The sequence below is a fragment of the Triturus cristatus genome, chromosome 9 (assembly GCF_964204655.1).
Source record: "Triturus cristatus chromosome 9, aTriCri1.1, whole genome shotgun sequence".
Taxonomy (NCBI): Eukaryota; Metazoa; Chordata; class Amphibia; order Caudata; family Salamandridae; genus Triturus; species Triturus cristatus.
This window is the reverse complement of record NC_140592.1, coordinates 675,265,107-675,289,705: the sequence shown is the minus strand read 5'-3', so window position 1 is coordinate 675,289,705 and position 24,599 is coordinate 675,265,107. Positions and strand designations below refer to the sequence as shown.

General features: G+C 51.1%; 1 protein-coding gene across 1 annotated transcript in view; it reads right to left on the bottom strand.

The window, feature by feature from the left end:
- LOC146798473 (uncharacterized) overlaps window positions 1-24,599 on the bottom strand; it is a 613,542-nt gene that overhangs the window by 165,044 nt on the left and 423,899 nt on the right. The window contains exons 6-7 of the mRNA XM_085627975.1: window positions 5,220-6,920; window positions 4,384-4,427 (exon numbers count right to left, since the gene is read on the bottom strand). Of these exons, the coding sequence (XP_085484101.1) occupies window positions 4,384-4,427; window positions 5,220-6,920 (1,745 nt within the window). The remainder of the gene's footprint in view (window positions 1-4,383; window positions 4,428-5,219; window positions 6,921-24,599) is intronic.

Here is a 24,599-nt window from a genome sequence, read left to right as displayed (position 1 = left end):
CTCACGCACTCTTCACCAGCAGGCTGGACTATGGAAACGTGATCTATGCCAAAATCAACAAAACACTCCTTTGCAAACTCCAGACCGTCCAGAACGCCGCAGCCAGACTAGTCATCAGCATCTCATGACACGACCACATCACCCAGCACCGCTGCGACCTCCACTGGCACCCTGTCGAAAAGAGAGTAACACGCCTACAAAGACCTCCATAACACTAGACCCCAATACCTCAACGAAAGATTCTTCTTCCACACCCCCAAGAGAAACCTCCGCTCCCCCTACCTTGCCCTTGCCGAGGTCCCACACATCCACAGACCCAGAACGGGGGGCATATCCTTCTCCTACATCATGACCAAGACCTGCAGCAAACTCCCCCTCAGCATCAGACAAAGCCCTACACTGCAAATCTTCAGAAATGACCTCAAGAACTGGCTTTTCAGATGATCTTGGAGCTGCTTGAACACCCCTACCAGAGCCTTGAGACCCTCACAGGTGAGTACTGCACTCTATGAATCCCTGATTGATTGATTGAGGCAAGGATGTCTTTTGTTATAAATAAACATCTGTTTCCGGATGTTGGCAGAGGAGTGCTTGGCTGGTGAGATTCTACATGCTGATGCTTTGGTCCAGCAGTCCGCTGACATCTCTGCGAGAGGTGTCCAGCTCATGACCACGATAGGGACCTACATTCTTTCCCTTCAGGTAACAGAGGTTGGATCATCCACTACGAGGATTCTTGCAGAACATACACACATGCCCTAGACACTGAAGATAGGGGATGCATAAAAGGAGTATGCCAAATTTCTATATTGTTATATACGCTTGGATACATACAATGTTTTAGCATGATGATGAAACTTTCCATTCTGTTTACTGTCCTAGAACTTCTGATAACTTTCATTTGCTTTAGTCTATTAGTCATTGCAGCACATATGTTTTATTGAGTAGTCACGTTGGTTAAACAAACATTGAAAATGTCCTACTGTGTATTTCTTGTATATTTCTCTGAGAGGAAGATAGCACGAGTGACTGAGTAAAAGGGTTCTAGATCTGTTACCACAATACCTTGGGGATCATGGTTGTCATGATCAATGGTCGCCAGAACCATTTGCTTCCCGCCTGGGTTTAGAGGTGCTCATGGTTGCACTGTGAGCTAGCTGCCCCATAATACGACATATCCTGAGGGGGTGCGTGGAGCCAACTGAAATGCTGTCCGCAAACTCACAGTTTCTACCCTAGGGTGGAAACTCCACAACACTAAAGCCAGTGCACAGCACAGTACTGTAGCACACAGGAAGTTTCACTGGCACTGGAATGCATTTTGGTTTGAAACAAGTGGTAGATTTTCTAATAGTTATGTGGCACTCATCCTGTTCAAGAAATGCTGTGCTGCACTTTTAACCTTTATAATGTATAGTAAATCATTGCTATATTTTATGTTTTGTTCTGCCACATAAATGCCTGCACCAAACGTTTGAAAATTTCCCCACAAGTCTCCTGTGAGCAAAAAGTTATGCTAAGAGGGTACGCTTTAGAAAAATATAAATTATGGAAAATATACTAAATATCCACTAATTAATTGTTATGAAAAATTACTCTAATGGAAAAAGAATTTCGCCTATGGTTAATACAATAGTGCACAGCACCAATTGTAGTGGCAGATTTATGAATCAGCTTCTAACATGGGGCCTAACAAGACATCACTGGAAATTGATATTCTAAGAAGGGTTGTAAAAAAGAACAAGCATTGGCAAAGCCAATAGGTCTCGGCAGTCTGAGTGCTATTGGCAATGACACTATCAATGTCTTTTTGTTATTTGTTGTGGAGGGGATGTATGTAGTTATGTATAGTGGAATTATGTGGCATGGTTGCAGTGGAATTATGTGGATAGCAATTATGTGCTATTGAGTCGAGTGGAATTGTGCAGTGTGGGATTGTGTGTCATGGAGTGAAATTATGTGGAGTGGTATTGTGTGTCGTGGCGTGACATGTAGTAAGGTGAAATTATGTGGAGTGGTGTTGAATAATGTGCCATGATGTTGAATTTCTTGGTGTTTACTGGATGTAGGGATGGATGTGGTGTGGAGTGGAATTATGTGTTGTGGTGTGGAATTATGTGGTTTGGTTTGAGATTATGTGGTGTGCAATGGATTTGTGTGGAGTTTAATTCCGTGGTGTGGAATTGTGTGGTGTTGAGTGAAATTCTGTTGGGTGGATTTATGTGGCAGGGTGTGGAATGTATTTATGTGGTATTGAGTGGAGGGTATTTATGGGGTGAGTAGTATTATGTAATATGTGGAGTGTAATTATGTTGTGTGGTGTGGAATTGTGTGGTGCAAAATTATGTGGCCCTTGTGTGGAGTAACATTATGTGGGTGCAATTATGTGGCATGACGTAGAGTTGAATTTTGTGAAGTGCAATTATGTGTTTTCGAGCTGATTGCAAATTTGTGGAGTGTAAATAGGTGGTGTGCAGTGTAATTATGTAGGTTAGAGTGGAATCATGGGTAGTGGAATTATCTGGAGTTTAATTGTGTTGCATGGAGTGTAATTATGTGGTTTGAAGTGGAGTGGAATTATGTGAGATGAAGTGGTATTATGCGAACTGGAATTATGTGATATGGAGCGGGGTGGAAATAAGTGGAGGTGACTTTGTTGGATTGTAATAATGTGGCATGAAGTGGAATGATGCAGAGTGGACTTGTGCGGAGTTGAATTGGGCGGCATGAAATTAGGAGATGTTGAAATGTGTTGTGTGTAGTGGAATTATGGAGTGTGGGTTTGTGTTCTGAGGAATTGTGTTGCACTTAATTGTGTGGCATTGTGTTGAATTATGTAGAGTTGAATACTTGCTGTATTCACAGGTCAGTTGAATGCGGGCACCGTCTGCATTGGTTGGTTATATTGTTCAGTGATCTCCGCGGGGCTTAGATTGCTGCAGCCAGCATATATTCACCAGTGCTGAGGGAACCCCCTTCATGGGAGGTGAGACGAAGTCGTTTCACTTTTCTGTCCTCTCACCCCCTCTGAAATTGGCTAACACAGTGTGAATGTCATCGAGCCGCTGTTATGCCTCCCCTGCGAGCTTTGGTGTCTTGAGATGATTCCTGCTTTGGGCAGTTGGACTTATCACTGCTTTGAAGATTCAAAAGTGGGCTCTGCTGGTGATTAAAGGCACCTTCCTGAGTTATTCTATTCCTCCTGCTAGACTATGGCAGCAGCAGCTTGTCTGCAGTGAGGTTTTGTTTAACATACTTTAAATTACGAGCATCTGCAGAGGCAGCCATTAATACAAGAAACAAAATGGTTTGTCTGTAGAGGTTTTCGGTTTCCCATCCAGAAACGGCACAAGAACAGGTGGGTGGAATAAAGAAACATGAGCAAGGGCGGAGGGTGATGAGGGGGATACAGTAAAGACACACATTACAACACAATCTGTGGAGGGAAAGAAGCAACAGGGATGGGGCGGGTGGGAAGACATGGAGTGAATGAAAACACAAGCACTTCTACAGTGTGCTCAAAGACAAATAAAAAAGTAGCTCCTATAACAGCTGCAGTCGATTGATACATGAACTTGGTCCATGCTCTAGGTAAGGGCTATACACAGAATAGGTATGATGCATGCATGCCATGGACAAACGGGAACAAAGGATACGAGAGTGACATTGCAGGTAACAAATGGAAATCCAAAGGGCGGGCTGTAGGCCACTACTTGAATGACGCTCATTGCAAATTACAAACATCAATTTCCCTAGTATAATCTGAATTTTTGATTGAGTGAGGTGAAGGGGCCCTGCTTATCTGTCAATAACTACCTTTTTGTTTTCTCTTGCCAAACTTTAGTTTAGATATAATTATAATGATTAAGGGACTCTTTCAGAGGAAAACCTAAGTCGGTTGTCCATTAACCATAGGGCTACTTTCATTTCAGTTTTGGAAGGCCATAATTAGGGCTGGGGTCCTGATGCTGACTTGTTCCTGTTGATAATAGCTATGCATTGCATTTTTTTTCTTCAAAACTAATTACAGCTTTGGGGTTGGGGGAAGACGTATTTATGGAAAACAAATCAGTGATCTCCTTGTCTTGGTCAGTTGGCAATTACTTTTTTAACTGAAGTACTCCCCGTGGCAGCACTCTAAATTTGGTGAGTGGGCGTCTGTCGAGATAAGTTGCCCCAGGTGATGGTTTGTCCATAAAACTCCAAGTAACAGCCTTTGTCTGACTAATGAATTCCGAAGGACCTTTTGATTTTGAGGTCTCTCTTTTCAAGACAGCTATGTATGTGTGTACTAAAGTAATTGTTGAAACTTCAATCAAACAGAGAAACAGTACACAAAGGCTCACATGTCCTTATGAAGTGCATTATACAATTAAAGCCTACCTTTGTGGGATGCTGTTGTACTTTCACTTCCTGATTCACTGTTCCTGTAAACAAAACACAAAAATGAAAGTTGTTGCTTATGAAGGGTGCAGAATTATACATGTGCAGGTTCACCTTTGAGCAAGTTTGGATGTCTGTGAGTGTAATAGCTCCTTTGAATCGGAACTAACACACCTCAAGTCTTTGATCTACTTCAATCCTTGTCTGGGCATCCTTCATCCCTTGCTTCTGTTACGTTCCATCCACCCAGCAGAATCACACCGCCTAAATCAATGTTTCCCATAATTACTCCGTGATCATCCATACAAACATTCTGCACCTAGCAATTCCAGAAAATACAAAACTCTCCATCAAGGTGCTACACTAGCCCTGAGTATTCTTGTTGCTTAAGCGCCATTCCTTATCCAACCTTTCATTTCACCCACCTTATATTTATTGCTCATCAATGCTCAACCAGTACATTTTCCCTATTTCCTCTGTACAATATATATTTCACTTTTTTACTCTGGAGATTTCTTAACTATGGGAAGATTGGCTCTATTTGATCTCTTTTTGATAGTCCCAAGAGCCACGTTTTATGCATGCCTATAGAGGCTATAAAATATGTATTTGGACATTTCTCTTTCATTTTTTCTCCTTCAAACGTACATTGCAGCTTTCTGTCCTTAATCCCCTCTACTATTTTAGTTTCATAAACCTTGACCACACCTCACAACATTCTATCTCAGCCTATATGTTTTACCGCTCATCACGCGCCAGATTCTCACACCAACACTTCCTCACCAAACTGACACAGAACAAATACACACCTCTGCTCAAAAGAATTGGTGATGTACCTCTTAGATTTTGCTTCTTCTGTGCTTTCATCCTCCTCTTCATCAGATTCAGCATCCACTGAGCCTCCGTCCTCATCCTCTGAGCCTCCTAGCTTTCCTTTCTTGGGTCCAAGGCTGCTTTCCTGGTCACCCTCGGAGAGGTCCTCATCTACCTGAGTCTCAGAGCTATCTTCGATCTCTTGTTCACTGGAGGATTGGCATCTTTCAGACTTCAGGGATTGAGAGTGCTCCTCTTTCTCCAGTTTTTTCATTGTGTTCACATTAAAATCCTGCTCCTCGTTAGGCATCCCCTCCTCCTTCTCAGAGTCGGCACTCTCTCCATCTTCTTCTGTGTTGTCCTCTGCCGCCTTCGCCACTTCTTTTACAATAAGCAACGCTACCCGATCACTGCTGTCTTCACTTTCTTCCTCACTTTCCTCTTGATTCAGAACTATGTTCCTTTCCTTCTCCATAACTACCTTGTCATCATTACTTTCTGATTTCACATGTAAAACATTCTTTGCCTCTTTCAGCTCCATTACAACTTCTTCTTCCTCATTTTCTTCTTTCTCCTCTTCTTTTTTTCCTGGTAGGGCTATCTTCCCTGGTTCTTCCTTCAGAGTCTTGTCTTCCTCCTCACTTTCATCCGCATTCCTTGTGTGCTTCTTTCCCTCCATTTCCTCCAGGTCCAATTCTGTTTCTTTACCCACCTCCTTTGTCACCATATTTGTATACACTTTTGATTCCCTCTTCTCTATCTCCCCTTTCTTTCCCAGTCTACCTGCACTTCTCCCGGAAATATTCAGCACATTCTTCTTATTTTTCACATGTTGTTCCATCAGCTTTTCGTTACCAAGTCTGCAGCCATCAGAAGAACTTGACGGTTCATCAGTCTCACTAAAGCTACTTCTTCCACTCACAACCCTATCCACTGAGAATCCTTCTTTATCATTCCCAACCTTGGTTGCGACTATGGTGGTTCTTTCGCCCCCATCATGAAGATGAACTTCTTTGATCTTTTCACAAACTTTCCCCTGTTTTCTTTGAAGACACAATGCCCATTCATCAGCTGAGCTTTCTTCTTCGTCCCCACGCTCCTCTTGTTGATGACCTCTAGATAATTTTTCATTCAACTTGACTTCTGTTTCCACTGCTGAGGTTTTCTGCTGTGGGTTTGCTTCTGGAAATAGTGATGAAGTTAGGCTCTGGGCTAACTCTAGATCATGCGTCCAAGTCGTGACCTGCTTTCTGCCTCTTGTGCCAGCCAATGTCTCCTCACTGTCCTGTGGATGAGCCCAAGTGTCTGAGGTGGGTATCAAGTCATCATGCTCTGATGCCACTGCTTCTGCACAGTTGGCGGGCCGCAGCTTCTCCTTTGAATGTTCTGAGTGAGTTTGAGCTCCACCGTGTCCTTTTGGACAGAGGAGTTCTTCCTCTTGGTTGACTTCCAGGGATGTTAGTTTTATGCCATATTGGCCATGGGCTGACATACTCTTCTGGCTTGAGCTTGCAAAGGTAGACCCTCTCTGGATTTTGAAATCTGACTTTAACATCTCCTCCTCAGAGGGAAGTCTTATCATGCCTCCTTCATCATTGTACCTTCTCCTATTTTCTTTGCAGTGTCTGGAGTTCTTCTGGTTGACACTGCCTGCACTGTCAGGGGAAAGGGTTGAGACACTACAACCAGGTTTTGTTTCCTTTGGTCTCCTAGTCCTCTTCACTCTACACGAAATAGAAAATAGAGAAAGAGCATTTGGATACCAATGCAATTGTGCAATGAGTAGTTGGAAAGCTCAGTGTCCCGATAAACTACATGGCACAAGATCACTAAACCGCATATGATATGTCACATGACAAACATACAATTACATCAACACACCCAATAAATCACAAGGTAATTCTAGGTAAGTAGATTTGTGTTAAGATAACCAAATGTAGTTATTATGGGGGCGTAGCCTTGGTGCCAAAGGGAAATGGAGCTCCACGTGTATGCTGACGCCAAGGATGATCACCACCAGCAGAAATCCACTGTCTCCCCCCATTCATACATTGGTGAGAAGGGATCAGGCAGGGAGGGCAGCCATGGGAAGACAAAACTGACCCTGAAGCCGGCAGGAGCTCTGGTCATGACACAAATGGCAGCCATCAGCTGTAAATGGAACCTAGCAGGCTACTGTGATGAGAAGCAGCAGGGGACTGGGGATACTTGTGTAGTATCAGTAAGCTAGAAGGAGAGGACAAGTAGGGCTCTGTCTGATGAAGCAACATCGAACCTTCTTCTTGGGCCCTGCTGTGGGGACGGGCTAGTGCATAGGGAGCTGTGTGGGCTGCATTAGAGAGGGGTTGCATGCACCTGATGGCCAGGGCATTTTCAGCCTCCTCAGCCATGAGCAGATACAGAGAAGTGCAGACACTGAGTGCACCAGTGGTGCCACTCCTCCTAAAGACAAGGGCCAGTAACATTGGGGGACAGCAAGAAACATGTGCATAAATGCCAGCCAGAACATACGCCTACTGGCTGTGCCATTGGGGGAGAGACGGAAGCCCCATAATAATTCAAAATGATTTTAGAAAAGGGTCAAAAGTGTCACGGCCCAACAGATTGGACAAATACACAATCAGAAGTGAATGATAAGCATTGGTTGTGGGCAAATGTTGGCCACGGTGTATGTGGAGGGGGGTGAACAAGATCCATCACACAGAGAATTGTTGCACATCATTAAAGAAACCAGCGCTGCCTTAGAAGACAAGATTGAAAAAGTGGCAGTGGACAGTACTCTAATTGAGGCAGATGTTGGTGAATTGCAAAGAGAGTGAACACAGTAGAGGTTACCCTGTGTGAACACACTGAATCTATCAAAACACTTCATGCTGAAGTCTGCCAACTCAAAGAGATGAATCACCAACTACACGCCAGGGTAGAGTAAGCAGTGGGGAGATCCAGGCGCAACAATGTATGGCTGATGGGCATTCCTGAGAAGGCCGTGGGTATGGAGTAGAGTGTTTGATAGAGGACTTTGTGGCTAACACTGTGAATACCGAGGACTTGCCCCCTACTTTGTAGTGGAAGGATCACACTGGATGCCAAGGGCCCCTCCAAAACCTGGGGCAAGACCACAACTGATTGTAGCCAGCATACTCAATTTTTAGATTGTGACATAATCCTATGGGAGGCCCAACGACATGGACCAATGCAGTTTGAAAATCACACAATCATTGTCTTCCCAGCCTACACACCAGAGGTACAGACCAAGTGAAGATTCTTTGCTAAAGTTAAATTAGAACTCCAAAAATGGAATCTGCAGGATATGAGGATCTTCCAGGCTAAACTGAGGATCCTGGCTGAGGAGAGGTCCTGTTTTTTCTGTCCCTGGGATGAGGCTCATAAGTGGCAGGAGTGTTTGCAACTTGTGGAGAATGAAAGACACAAGATACACAGAAGTCTCCGGGGTGTAACCTGGGAGGAAACATCGGCAGCTGGAGTGGCATCAATGGAGAGGGCCTTGGGAGAACGACTGGCAGACATGACAAGAACTAGTGCAATCAGAGGCAGGAGAAAGACCAAGTGATATTTCTCCATTCAAGAGAAGGGGGAGGAGACTGGTGTACAAGTGATTACAAGCAGATTTGATGTTGGGACCGGGCTGGTGGAAGGTACCTCAAGTATTGGGGAAGCTGGTAGTTCAACACTTGTAGCCTGAGGTAGTAGAGAGGCAGGGATTACACATGGTGTGGGAAGGAGTGGGGTCAACACTACATGATGCACATGAGAGGAAGGGCAGTAGAAGCTACATTGGGGACTAAACACTAAACTCATTTTATAAATACACAAGATTGAAATGACACCCAGGAGTTCTCACCACCCTTTGGCTGTGGACCCAGGTTGGTGCTAGGCTGCAGTGAGAGGAGACTGGAATGGGAAGCAGTTCAAAGTGGCCTCCTGGTATTTCCCACATGGGTTACAGTGAATAATGTTGGGAAAATTCTGAGACTGGCTGGCACAAACATTGGACAATATTACTGGTACAACGGGCAGCTTCATTCTCACCATGTGGGAAGAGCAAGATAGAATCATTATGAACAACCAACCATTTAAGGGGCACTACCACTTCCAGACCTTAGCAACATCTGTGAGTCTGATGGATATATGGAGAAAGGAACATCACACTGTTAGGCAATCCTCTAACACCTCCAGGACCACTTACTCCATGTCAAGGCTGGACTGTCATGGCTCAGGAACACACACTACTACCAAGTGGGAAAGAGGGAGCTCAGACCACACTCCATTATGCATGCAGAGAATCAACCGGCCAATCAAAGATGAGCTGACTGGAAACTAGACCCCCTGGGAGTTAAGTGAATGACACTCAAAAAGCTTTGAGTTACAAATACTAGTTGTATGGGAGACATGCAAGACAGTAATCAGGTGGTGCCTAATATCACCCGTATTCTTAAAATGCCTGTGGAGACAAGGGGGAGAATACATTAGAGATATGCTGTAAGAGGCTAGAAAAGAGGGGTGTTTGCCCTAAAGTCTTAGGACAACAATTGTAATACTCATCCATAAAGAGGGCAAGCCTACTGAACAGTGGGCTACCTATAGATCCATTTCCCTGCTCAATACAGAAGTCAAAATATGGGCTAAGGTGTTGCATCGCCTTCTTCAGGTGATTACCAAATTAATAGCTCCCGACCGGTCGGGTTCATGACTTTGTGATCTACTCGACACAACCTTAGTAGTCTATTTGCGTTGCCCAGTCAGCGGACCTGGTGGCCATCAAAAGAGGCTCTATACCCTCTATACTCTATACTTTGACTGGGGGCAGAAACATGTTGCCACATTTCCAGCAGACTGCATTACAGAGCCTCCCCAAGTATTTAGTTGTTTTTTTTAACCATGTGATAGGGAGTGACCAACACATTTCCTGAGACATTAACCCTTCTCCACATTTGTATGCTTTCATTTTCATAGGTTCCCGAGGGCACTGAGCAAAAATATCGGGCACATTCACCTGCTCCTCAACCTAAAGAACTCCAGGGAGATCCTACTGTTGACCATAGACCTATGTTGACATTGACGGAGGGACCTGATGATGAAGCGTGTCACTTCGATGAGTGAGGGTCTTTGAGAAGAACTACCATTTGTTGTTTCCTCCTTGTAGGATCTGATCTTATGAGACTGCCAGCAATTCTATTAGAAGGGGGATCTAGTGCATTTGTGACTGAGCTTATTCCAGAGGATGTGTTTAGACACCATCAACTTTTCACCCTCTACATCCTTCTTCTGTGATAGAGTCTAATGGTTTTAACACTTGCCTCATTGTAGAATCCATGGCATGATGATGCTCAGCTGTACTACAACTGTGCCCCTTGTTTAATGGTTAGATTTCCAGATATATTATGGCTATTCATGTTACCATGAATAATAATAACATATTAAAACAAACTTTCATTATTGGGCTGTATATGCATGCAGGTGGGTGTTTGCTGTGACAAATGCTGCAATAATGTTGGTCTCTGCATAATAGTGGTAATACATGCCTCATTGTAGAAGTCCACACAATGATGGTACCAATCCATACTATAAGGGGGTTCCCCGCATTTTTGTCAGAATTCCTGATATTGTGAGAATTCATGTAACTATGGTTCCCACCTTAGATAAACTGCTGACCCTGACATATTAGTGGTTTTACCTGGTACATTACTGGCCTCCATGGAATGATGACACCCACCTCTGCTATAATGCCTTCTTACCCTGACATAATGGGAATATCATTCAGAATCACAATACAAAAGTACAGTGCAGAGTCTTTTCGTTCAGGTAAACAGGAACAGACCAGCTAGGGGGAATTTCCGTAAACAATTTGATTTATTCGTTATGAAGAGAGCAACCTTCAGCAGCAGCCCAGAGTGTGAGTGAGGAGTGGTGCTTTTCCATACAATGGTAATGTTACATCTAGCCAGCAGAAGGGGGAGGTAATGATCCTTGCCACCGCCTTTTTAGCTTAGGTCTTGTGAAGGTCCCCAATAAACAGACCTCCGGAGAGTGTAATTTAGGCACATATAGAGTATTATAGAGGATATTCGTCATGCTACCCCAGAAGTGCATTAGTATCAAGCAGAAAGAGAGCATGTGCAGAAGGTCGGTCTCAGGAAAGCGGCATTTAGGGCAGTGTGAGGGGGCACCAGGAAAGGTCCAGCCATCCAGGCCTGTTTGAAGTAGGCTCTATGTAACACATATAGTTGAATCAGCTTGTATTTGGAATTGTGTGAAACTTTGTGTGGGTACTGTATTGCTCTCCCCATTCCTTGTAGTTAAGCACCTTGCCAATGTGTGATTCCAACATGTCTCTGAGCAATGACAGACCCAAAGCTGTAGGCTCCAGTTGGGCTCTGGAGAGCCACCGAACCAACTATGCAGTGTCTGAAGGAGCTTGTGTGTGTGGGGGACTCTTTCATCATAGAATGCAGCAACAATGCATTCATGAGTCATCAATTACCCTTTATGCAAAGCATAATGGTCCAGGATATCCTGAAAGACATCAGTTTACCATTGGTAAAAGGTTCCCCGATCTGCATAGTGTTTTTGTCAGAGCAATGGGACATGGTTGTGGAAGAGGGCCATACAGCGTGCAGAGGTAGGCCCATCAAGGCTACGGCCGGGTCATATGGTAGATGCTGCTAAGTCATAAAGTAGATCGCCTTTCATTATTGACACTCCCACGACTACCAAACTGGGACAGTCAAACTTAGGGTGCGAATTGGGGGTAAAAGGGCATAAAGCACCCTGGAAGAAAAGTGCAGGGTGAGAACCCTTTTAGTAAGGGAGCAGTTTGCAAACCTCTGGGCAGGCCACTGTTACTGAGCAGCAACATAATATTTCTAAAATTTGGAACTCCCAAATTCCCCTAATGTTAGGCAACTGAAGCACAGTCAAAAAAAATTTCCTTCTACCCATCCCCTACATCAGCTGTCCCAGAACCTGAAAAAAGATCACAGCAAGACTACAGGAAGGTTGACAAAATAATAGAGGAGCCTGGGCAGCATAATCATCTTGACTATCGCCGCATGCCCCCACCACTCCTCCATCGAAAGAGGCAGCGAAGTCAACAACTTTACCTGGGCCTTTAACAACCATAGCCCCGCTGCCAGATTGCCCTCTATGGCATTTGCTTTGGAGTGATCAATTCACAACCTGAGATAATTAAAGCAGTTCGGAGATCGACATAAGGCACTCAGACCATGGTTGAGCAGCCGCGGAATGGTGTCGGGCATAGGGGGAAAACACACAGGGACATTTTAAGGATTTTGGGGACCCTGGTCCCAACGTATTTTGGGGCCCTGTTCAGATTAGCTTTGAATTTATGATCAAATTCCAGATCTTTTGTGCCCTCTTTGGCAGGTCACTAACAGTGACACGCACACTCGTCCAGATTCTAAATGTGTTTACATGTAATATTTAGGGATAGTGACGTGTTTTAAATTGTGTAAAACAGCAGCAGCTCACTAATATTACTGCAAATAATCTCTGTGACGCCCTTCCATTTCTCATATGTGAGGTCCTGTTTTGATGTGAAAGAAGCTTTTTCTAAACACATAACACACATCTATCTGTAAAAATGCCTGCAATAGACTCTTACACATCACCCACATTAAAAATAAATTAAAGGAAAAAGGTATTTGATACAATCTATTTAAGAATTATTGAATGTCATCAGGGTAAGACTCTCTGCAAAACAGAACCGGCTCTATCAGGGGCCCCCCTGAAAGGCTGGGGCCCTGGGCCAGAGCCCACTTTGCCCATGCCTTAAAACGTCTCTGAAAACACATAGCTTTTCCTATTTTATTTTAGGCCCTGAAATTTGATAACATTTCACTAGGATCCCCTCAATCTCACTCAAGTAGGTTTAGACATCCGTAACATAAATCAACAAGTCACCCGCCTATGCAATACTACCTGTATGACCCCAGACATCGGACTCCCACAGACCACCCCCACCCCACAAAGCAGTGCTGCCAGAGGTTCAATTGCAAACTCGACGAGGAAGGGAGTGAGGGGCATCCCTGCTGGGTTCCACTATGGATAGTGAAAGAGGGTGTGAGACCGGCCTCGTGGCGTGGGCCCTCCCGACCAGCAAGTCACACTACAAACACGCCGAACCCCGTGGGCACGACCTTCCGGCCTCCGTGGACCAACATCCCGAGGGCCGACCAGATCCCCAACACGCATGCCCGGCCGAGGGAGAACGAAACCCCCCCCAAACCAGACCGAGAGGCGCCGACTCTGTCACACCTCTGGACTCTTCCCGAGGGAGGTTTCGATTGGCCACCCGGCCCTCGGCGAGCGGGCGCCTCTCCTGCTGGGCGTCTGGGGTCCCTCCCGGACACATCTGAACAGATCAAGGGGCTGAGTGACAGGAAACCCCGACACCTCGCCCCCCAGGCACGAGACCCCTCTCCGCGAGGACTCCGGACTTCAAAGAGGAGAGGGAGTATAACAAGAGGTGCTGAAGGGACGAGAGGCAGAGAAGACCTGGACTGACGAGAGCCTGCGGACCTGGTCGCGGCTCGATCGCTCACCGAACAGAAGAACCGCTATCCGTACTCTGAACCATCTGAGCCCTGCTGACGCCGTCGCGGCTCCTCGAATTCTGAACCATCTGAGCCCTGCTGACGCCGTCGCGGCTCCCCGAATGCTGAACCATCTGAGCCCTGCTGACGCCGTCGCGGCTCCTCGAATTCTGAACCATCTGAGCCCTGCTGACGCCGTCGCGGCTCCCCAAACGCTGAACCATCTGAGCCCTGCTGACGCCGTCGCGGCTCCTCGAATTCTGAACCATCTGAGCCCTGCTGACGCCGTCGCGGCTCCCCGTAACGCTGAACCATCTGAGCCCTGCTGACGCCGTCGCGGCTCCCTGAACGACGACCCTCCGGTGCCTGCTGAGTGACTCGCGGCCCGCTCCTCCAAGAGAATTGGCAGAGATTGCCGAAGAGACGCAACATCCCCTCAGCTTGAGGATTGAGAGCTGTGCGCCGGATACCTCGCAGAGACACTAATTGAAAGACTGTCCCGCTACCCCTTTCCCATCATCACAAGATCGCTGCCGCTTGTGGCATTAATTCTGCACCGGCCTGCCGGATCATAAAGATCCCTGACAACTACCGATAAAAGCTTAATAACGACTACTGTGTGGTGTCCCTCTATCCGAAGAGAGAGTAAGCGCAGCGCGTGCGATCCTAGGTGCGAGACCCTTCCAGGAAGGGCCTCCCTGCTCTTGCTCGGCCTAAATCTGGGAAGGGTGGGCCTCAGGGTGGTCAGGAACCCATTCCGCAACCTCCCCGGGGAACCCCTTCCAACATTTGGTGGCAGGCGACGGGATCCGAGCCAACACCTAGAGATCGTGCAGTAGACGGCTTACGCACCACCAAGAAGAATGGAAGGAGAAACTTCCCTAGGTGCCGCAGGCACCAACCCAAGCACGGCATTTCAAAAGGACCAGTTAGAATCGTATACGCACCGAGAACTGAAACAATTTTGCAAAGACTTTGGAATCGCTACCACCGGACTAAGCACGAAAGAGGACTTCCAGGGGGCATTAAAGACCTGGGTCGAGGCAGAAACTCCCCGGTCACAAGCAGAAGGAGAGCACCCCAACGAACCACGAAGCAGCCCAGGGAGGAACGGCGCCCCCGAGGGGGGCCTATCCCCAGAGGAACTAGCGGACCGAGAAAGAAGTCGCAACCACGAACTGGAACTAGCAAAACTAAAAATCGAAGGAGAGATAAAACTAGCTGAGAAAAAACTAGCAGTGGAACAATTACGCCTACACGGAGAACTAGAAGAAAAGAAACGACAGAGAGAACACGAAGAAAAGAAACTCCAACTAGAGCACGAACGTAGCCTGAAGGAGATCGAGCTCCAGGCCAAGCGGGCGGAGACCCGACCCTCGGAAACGCAACCCATCTCCTCCACCGTGGAACCGAAGGTCCACATCCCCAAAGATGTGGTGAAAGAGTACTATAAGAACGACGACATTTAGCAATGGTTCAAGGCCTACGAAGTCGCCATGACCTCTCACCGAGTCCCGCAGAAAGACTGGGGGGCTGGGCTGTGGGGCCGGTTCCTGAGCGAGGGGAGAGATACCCTGCTGGACCTGCCCTCCACCGTGATGAACTCCTACAGTCACATGAAAGAGGCCCTGGTGGCCAGATATGGGCTCACCCCTGAAATGTACCGGCAACGGTTTAGAGACTGCAAAAAGATACCCGGTACCACATGGGTGGAGTACGTGAACTTTTACAGCCGGGCCTTGGACGGATGGATCAAGGGCAGCAAGGTCTCCACCTTTGAGGAGCTGTTCGACCTGATCGCATGGGAACACTTGGCCGCTAATTGCTTCGTAGAGCTACGCCAGCACCTCCTGGACAGCAAACTCACAGACCCTCGGAAACTGGCCGTCGAAGCTGACCGGTGGGTGAACACCCGGACCTCCCGGGGCCCTGTGGGAGACTACGGTCGCCACAATCAGGGACCCCCCCGCCAGAGGGGCGGAGGGAACCAAAGCCGGCAAAGGGAGCTCCCGGGGGGATCCCCGCTCAGCCCTCCCAGAGGACAATCTCCGCCCTTTCCAGCTCCGCCTCCGGCCAGCACCGGGCCACCAGGGAGGCCGGGACCCCGAGGGAGGATCACATGTTTCCGCTGCCAGCAGACCGGACACTATGCCAGTGACCCTCAGTGTCCCCTGTACCAGCGGACCACCACCACAACCCCGCCGGCTCGACAGATGGCCTCTGTAGCCCTGGGGGAAGAGATGGAAGACTCCGAAGAATGGGAACCAGCCGCCATGGCCTTGGTCTCCCTAGGGGACCGGGAGATGGTCCCCGGAACGCCCCTGCCCGCCAACACGAAGAAGTACCGACAGCAGGTGACGGTCAATGGTCACCGCATCGAGGGGCTCCGGGACACGGGGGCGAGTGTCACGGCGGTCCACTGTCACCTGATTTCCGAGGATCAGATCCTGCCTGACGCCTTTTGCCCCGACATCTCATCAGACAATTCCGAGAGCCTCTGCCGGATGGCCCTAGTCCCTTTCGAATGGGGGGGAGTCACCGGCAAGTTAAAAGTAGCGGTCAGAACCTCCCAGCCCGTGGACTGCCTCCTGGGCAACGACCTGGAGAACTCCCCGTGGGGACAAGTGGAACGAAGGGCCCACCTAGAAATGATGGGCCTACCCGAGTGGGTATGTGCCACCACGCGCTCGATGACTCTCCGGGCACCTTCCTCCGAGGGGGGAGAGGCCATGTCCCTGAACACCGCCACCATCCCCGAGAGCCAGGATACCCCACGACCCCCTTTTGGACGAACCAACCGCTCCCGGCGAAGAATCCGGGCCTTCCGACCCCGCAACACCGACCCAACTCGGGGACTTGCCAGAACTGGCCCCGTGGCCCTGCGAAGGGGGCCCCTCCCGTGAAGAGTTCTGCCAAGAACAATCCACCTGCCCGTCCCTCATTGGACCCCGACAACAGGCCGAGGCCCAAGTCCGGCGACCAGACTGGCACCCACTGGGTATACTGGGAGAACGGACTGCTGTACAGTGAACAGAAGTCGGCCGAGTTGGGATCGGCCCGAGTACTAGTAGTACCCCTACGCTTCCGAAGTCTTCTCCTGGGCCTGGCCCATGATGTGCCCCTGGCCGGACACTTAGGCCAAGATAAGACATACCAGCGACTCGTCACCCACTTCTACTGGCCCAAGATGCGAGCCAATGTGGAGGCCCACTGCAAGTCCTGCCCCACGTGCCAGGCCAGCGGAAAGAGTGGGGGCAAGCGCAAGGCTCCGCTCCAACCCTTCCCCGTCGTCAGTACCCCTTTTGAGCGGGTAGGGATCGACATTGTCGGACCACTGGACCCTAAGACCGCCCAGGGCCACCGGTTCATCCTCGTCCTGGTGGACCATGCCACCCGTTACCCCGAAGCCATCCCTCTCCGCACCGTAACGGCCCCCGTGGTGGGCCGGGCCTTGATGGGGATCTTCTCCCGCATGGGCTTCCCCCGCGAAGTCGTGAGTGACCGGGGGACGAACTTTATCTCCCGATATATGAAGTCCCTCTGGCAGCTGTGCGGAGTATCGTACAAATTCACCACCCCGTACCACCCCCAAGGAAACGGCCTAGTCGAGCGCTTTAACAAGACACTGAAAGGGATGATCATGGGCCTCGAGGAACCCCTACGCCGGAGGTGGGACGTCCTCCTCCCATGTCTCCTGTTCGCCTACCGGGAGGTCCCCCAAAAATCCCTGGGGTTCAGCCCATTCAAACTGTTATATGGACACCCCGTCCGAGGACCCCTGAGCCTGGTCAAGGAGGAGTGGCAAGCAACCCCCCGGGGGACCCCTCCAGACGTGTTCCGATACATCCTGGCGCTCCGCAACCAGACCCGAAAATTCAGGGAACTCGCAGAAGCAAACCTCGAGGCCAGTCAAGAAGAAATGAAGCGCTGGTATGACCAGAATGCTACGCTGGTCGAGTTTCAGCCGGGCCAACAAGTCTGGGTCATGGCCCCGGTGAGACCCTGCGCTCTCCAAGATAAATGGACTGGGCCCTTCAAGGTGGTCGAGCGGAAGAGCCAAGTCACCTATCTCATCGATGTGCAGTCCCCGCGGAACCCCCTCCGGGTTCTCCACGTGAACCGCCTCAAGCCCCACTTTGTGCGGACCGAATTAAGTCTACTCCTGGCCACCGACGATGGGGCCGAAGAAGACACCGAGCCCCTCCCAGACCTCCTGGGGGCGAAGGAAGCCGATGGATCCGTGGAGGGAGTGAAACTGTCGACCGCCCTCACAGCCCAACAGACCAACGACTGCCGCCAGCTACTTGGGCAGTTCGCGGATCTCTTCTCCCTGACCCCCGGGGTCACCAGCTGGTGTGTCCACGACGTGGACACCGGAGACAGCCCGCCAGTGAGACATCGGGCCTACCGGGTCCCTGATCGGGTCCGGACCTGCATCCAGACCGAGGTGGCAAAGATGCTGGACCTTGGGGTGATTGAACCCTCCGACAGCCCCTGGGCTAGCCCGGTAGTCCTGGTTCCGAAGGTGACTACCCCGGGTGTTGCCCCCGAGCTGAGATTCTGCGTGGACTACCGAGGCCTCAATGCGGTCACCCGAGCAGACGCTCACCCTATCCCCCGTGCCGACGAACTCATTGACCGCCTTGGGGCAGCCTACTACCTCAGCACCTTCGACCTGACCAGTGGGTACTGGCAGATTGCCCTCACCGAGGGAGCAAAGGAGCGCTCCGCCTTCTCCACCCCGGATGGGCACTACCGCTTTAGGGTAATGCCGTTCGGGATGAAAAATGCCCCGGCCACCTTCCAGCGGCTGGTGAACAGGGTCCTGGCCGGACTAGAGGGGTTCAGCGCAGCATACCTTGACGACATAGCGGTCTTCAGCTCCCAGTGGACCGAGCACCTCCAGCACCTCCGTCAAGTCCTGCTGGCTCTACGCCGGGCCGGCCTCACCATCAAAGCTGGCAAATGTCAAATTGGGCACGGCTCCGTAACTTATCTGGGGCACCAGGTGGGGAGTGGGCAGGTCGCCCCCCTCCAGCCGAAGATCAACGCCATCTTGTCCTGGGAACCCCCTACAACCCAAACGGAAGTCCGAGCCTTCCTGGGCCTCACCGGCTACTACCGAAGGTTCATTAAAAACTATGGCAGCATCGCAGGCCCTCTCACAGAACTAACCTCCAAAAAACACCCCAAGAAAATACACTGGACTCCCGCCTGCCAGAAGGCGTTCGACACCCTAAAGGCCGCAATGTGCGCGGCTCCAGTACTCAAAGCACCCGACTACGCCCAGGAGTTTGTGGTCCAGACGGACGCCTCGGAACACGGCATCGGGGCAGTCCTCTCACAATACGACGACAAGGGCATAGATCAGCCCATAGCCTTCATCAGCCGAAGGTTACTGCCCCGGGAACAGCGGTGGAGCACGATTGAACGTGAGATGTTCGCCGTAGTCTGGGCTCTCAAAAAGCTACGGCCCTACCTGTTCGGAACACACTTCCGAGTGCAAACGGACCATCGACCCCTGCGGTGGTTGATGCAGATGCGAGGGGAAAACCCCAAGCTGCTACGCTGGTCCATCTCTCTCCAGGGGATGGATTTCTCCTGTGGAACATCGCCCCGGGACTGACCACGCCAACGCGGACGGCCTGTCCCGATTCTTCTGCTTCAGCGAGGAGAACTCCCAAGTGGATGGGTAGTTCTCCCTGCCTTTCAGCTGGGGGGGGCATGTGTGAGACCGGCCTCGTGGCGTGGGCCCTCCCGACCAGCAAGTCACACTACAAACATGCCGAACCCCGTGGGCACGACCTTCCGGCCTCCGTGGACCAACATCCCGAGGGCCGACCAGATCCCCAACACGCATGCCCGGCCGAGGGAGAACGAAACCCCCCCCAAACCAGACCGAGAGGCGCCGACTCTGTCACACCTCTGGACTCTTCCCGAGGGAGGTTTCGATCGGCCACCCGGCCCCCGGCAAGCGGACGCCTCTCCTGCTGGGCGTCTGGGGTCCCTCCCGGACACATCTGAACAGATCAAGGGGCTGAGCGACAGGAAACCCCGACACCTCGCCCCCCAGGCACGAGACCCCTCTCCGCGAGGACTCCGGACTTCAAAGAGGAGGGGGAGTATAACAAGAGGTGCTGAAGGGACGAGAGGCAGAGAAGACCTGGACTGACGAGAGCCTGCGGACCTGGTCGCGGCTCGATCGCTCACCGAACAGAAGAACCGCTATCCGTACTCTGAACCATCTGATCCCTGCTGACGCCGTCGCGGCTCCTCGAATTCTGAACCATCTGAGCCCTGCTGACGCCGTCGCGGCTCCCCGAACGCTGAACCATCTGAGCCCTGCTGACGCCGTCGCGGCTCCTCGAATTCTGAACCATCTGAGCCCTGCTGACGCCGTCGCGGCTCCCCGAACGCTGAACCATCTGAGCCCTGCTGACGCCGTCGCGGCTCCTCGAATTCTGAACCATCTGAGCCCTGCTGACGCCGTCGCGGCTCCCCGTAACGCTGAACCATCTGAGCCCTGCTGACGCCGTCGCGGCTCCCTGAACGACGACCCTCCGGTGCCTGCTGAGTGACTCGCGGTCCACTCCTCCAAGAGAATCGGCAGAGATTGCCGAAGAGACGCAACATCCCCTCAGCTCGAGGATTGAGAGCTGTGCGCCGGATACCTCGCAGAGACACTAATTGAAAGACTGTCCCGCTACCCCTTTCCCATCATCACAAGATCGCTGCCGCTTGTGGCATTAATTCTGCACCGGCCTGCCGGATCATAAAGATCCCTGACAACTACCGATAAAAGCTTAATAACGACTACTGTGTGGTGTCCCTCTATCCGAAGAGAGAGTAAGCGCAGCGCGTGCGATCCTAGGTGCGAGACCCTTCCAGGAAGGGCCTCCCTGCTCTTGCTCGGCCTAAATCTGGGAAGGGTGGGCCTCAGGGTGGTCAGGAACCCATTCTGCAACCTCCCCGGGGAACCCCTTCCAACAGAGGGCAAAATACTGTGCCCTGTTTTGACTCTGCCTATAGATTTTGCGTATTGTGGGGCTCCTGCCAAACCCGTATTTACCTAGGCCAGAATGCATAGAGTTCCAGTTGAGGGAGTCAAATGCCTTTTCTAAATCAAAAATAAGACAGTCAGAATTTGGATAGTGTCAGGGCACGTAATCAAGAAGTGAGAATAGCAAAGAGGAGCCTAGCGCGCAACCAAGATGGCCGCGTAGGCTTGTGGCTCCCGAGGGCCTCCGCAACCTCCCACGTCTATCCTGTCATAATCCTGATCTTTTCGACGGGCTTTTGTCTATGATCTTACGCTAAGGTGCCACTCGTTTTCCAAATCGAAATTGGACTCCGGGAACCGGGTTTTTTGGCGACCTGAAGTTTGCGGCCTTCTCCGGCTTTGGTCCCGGACTCGGGTTGGTGAGGTGCCCGGCTGCAAAGTGAACAACAGCGGCATGCCAGGCTGGGCCTGCCCTGGAACTCGTACTTTCACTTTCGGTTTCGAGTTGACCGACCGAAACTGTTGAGGAGACATCGGGAGAGCTGCACCGAGTGCGGAGTGCCAAGCCTGGACATCAGCTAGCGGCCCGGATCCCCGGGCCTTCCTCCGGGTGCTGGAGGGTGCTGACCTCGCTGATCGCCAACGATGACGACAAGAGTGGATGGCGACAAGCTAAAACCCAAATCTACCCGGAGGGGAGCCTATTCTCAGGCCAACAATATGGACCGCTATGCTCAGCCAAAGGGATCCCCTAGTGGATCACGTAAATCGCCTGAGCCGCCCAAGGAGGCCTCGGGCGCATCACCCAAATTGACTTTGCTGGATGTCATGGGGGCCATCGAGGAGATGAAGGTGACCGTGAACCAGCAACTGGATACTCTGGCCAACAAGTTGGACTCGGTGCTGATCGATGTCACCTTGGTCAGAGCAGACCTGTCGAAAACCAACGACCGGGTCGACTCGTTGGCCCAAGCGACGTCGAGCCTAACGGTGGATGTGGCCGCTTTGCAGAAGACGGTGCGGAGGTTGCAGCTCGCAAGCGATCTGACCGAGCGTCGCCTCGAGGACTCTGAAGGCAGGGCCAGGCGGAACAACGTCCGCATTATCGGCGTGCCCGAACGATCGGAGGAATCTGCTGTGGACCTCTTTGTGGAGGATCTAGTGGTAACTCATCTAGCACCCAAAGGGCTGAGCAAATTCTTCGCCGTGGAACGGGCCCACAGGGTTCCAGGGGGTGCGCCTAAGGTGGGTGCCCCCCCGCGGCCGATCATTGCCCGACTTTTTAATTTTCGGGATAGAGACGCTATCCTGCAGGCGTCGAGGGTGGCGGGGCCATTACGCTTTGAGAACTCTAATGTTAGCTTTTACCCAGACTTTACGCAAGCGGTTCAAAAGCAACGGATGGGTTTCTCGGCCATCAAACGGCGCTTGAGAGACATGGACTTTAAGTATGCGATGCTCTTCCCGGCTAGGCTGCGAGTCGAGCTAGATGGTCGCTCACACTTCTTCGACCGGCCGGAGGCGGTGGGAGAGTGGCTGGATGCCCTGCCCAAGAGTCGGGAGCCGGAGGGGCGGATGACGGGGAGCGGAGAAGGTTCGCCGGAGTAAGAATGGAACTGTGATTCTGGCGCTGGACTGCTTTGGTAACGTTTTGCGCCTGTGGCTGTACCGGACTCCAGTTGTTGACACTTTGCCCCGTGGTGTTTGGAGGTTGCAGGGGGCTTGCTGGGGCCCTTTCCTCCTTCTGGGGTTCTTTTTTTGTCCTTCTTGTAGTGAATTTTATAATGGGGCGACAGGCACACTGCAGGTTGGGGGGGCTGTTTGGGCTCACGCAGGGGTGCAGGGAGGGGGGAGTTTTGTTGGGGTTGATGGGACGGGGTTGGGGATTGTTTGTTTGTTTCACAAGGCGGGATAATATTTCATGCTGTTCTACTATGATTGTGCCACCCGGGAGGGGGATGTTCTGTGCTGGGAGGGATGGGGGGTAGGGGGCTGAAACTTCTTTCCTGGAATGTGAATGGGCTGGGGGACAGGATAAAGCGGGGGGTAGTCCTGCAGTTTCTGAAACGTATCTCGCCAGACATTGTGTTCCTGCAGGAGACACACCTCATAGGGAACTCTTTCCATGCCATGAACAGACGAGGGTATCGCCTTCTGGCCCATTCTGGCTTCACTTCTGGCTCGAGGGGAGTGGGCATTTTGGTCAGGACCTCTCTCCCGTTAGTGGTGGATGAGGTGATCCACGACGACAGAGGGCGCTACGCTGCGCTGGTGGGGAGGTGGGAGGGTAGATTGATTACGCTGGTCACGGTCTACGTCCCGCCGGGCCTGCAGACGGCCACCTATGCTGATTTGGGACGTCTGCTGCTAGGGCTCCCGGGGGGGTGGTGGTCCTGGGGGGGATTTTAACGCTGAACGCTGTTGTTTCCGGAGTTGAGGATCGATACCCCCCTAGGGACCTCCCTCGGGCCCAGAGTTGGTTGGGGGGTTTTCTGGATGCCCTGGGACTGATAGATTGCTGGCGGTTGAAACACCCTGGACAGGCGCAGTATACCTTCCATTCTGGGGCCCATGGTAGTCTTTCGAGGCTTGACTATATGCTAGTTCCTGCGGCCCAAGCTGGGATGATCGGGGAGGTGAGACACTTGGCACGCGGTATTTCAGATCACTCCCCCCTTTTGTTGCACCTGGATATCGCCCTGGGGGCGGAGGGGAGGGTGGCGCCGATTAACCCCTGGTACCTACGGAACCCCACGATTCGTGCAGACTTGGTCAAGTCTCTGGAACATTACTTCAAGGACAACGTGGGGTCGGTGTCTTCCGCCATCTCCCTTTGGGAGGCCTTTAAAACGGTGCTCAGGGGACAGGCCCTATCTCTCATTTCCTCCACCAAAAAATGCGCTGCGCAGGAGGTTGTTCGGCTAGAAAATGAGATTACTGAGTTGGAGAGTGAGTTGGAGCAAGGTGTAACGGATGACAGATTGCATATCTTGGAGCTCAAGCAGGCCGACTACAAGGCGCTGGTTACTGAATCTGCTAGGAGTGTGAGCAGGGAGCAACAGGGACGTTTGTATGATATGGGTGATAAGGCCGGGAAATTGATTGCATGGTTGGATAAGAAGGAGAGAGCGAGTCGAGTGGTACCGGAGGTTGAGAGGGTGGACGGTGTGCGTGTGACGGACCCCGGTGATATAGTTGATTGCTTTGCGGAGTATTTTCACGGGGTCTACTCTCCGGTCTCGGAACGCTCGGAGGAAGACTCTCAACTGCTACTTCGGGACGTAGCTCTGCCCTCCTTGTCCGATGAGGATAAAGTAGTGATGGATGCGGCCCTGTCGTCAGATGAGATTGCTTTGGCCATCCGCTCGATTGCATCGGGCAAGGCCATGGGTCCTAACGGACTCCCCATTGAACTATACAAGTTGCGCCCAGATGTTATTGCGCCTTATCTCAGGGACATGTTCCTTGAGGCTAGGGCGGCAGGCTCTCTCCCCTCTGACCAACGTCTCGCTACCATTGTTGTTATCCATAAGGAGGGGAAGCCCCGTGATCGATGTGCTTCCTACAGGCCCATCTCCTTGTTAAACGCGGAACCTAAAATCCTCGCCAAGGTACTGGCCAATCGTCTGATCCGGGTTGTGGGCGACCTGGTTCATCAGGATCAATCCGGCTTTATACCCCATCGCAATACCGCTTTGAACCTGCGGCGGTTGCATGGCGTCCTTGCTCGCGCACCATTCCTTCGTGAACCGGCCATCTTGGTGTCCTTGGACGCTACCATGGCGTTTGATACCCTGGAATGGCCATACATCTGGGCAGCATTGGCGAAG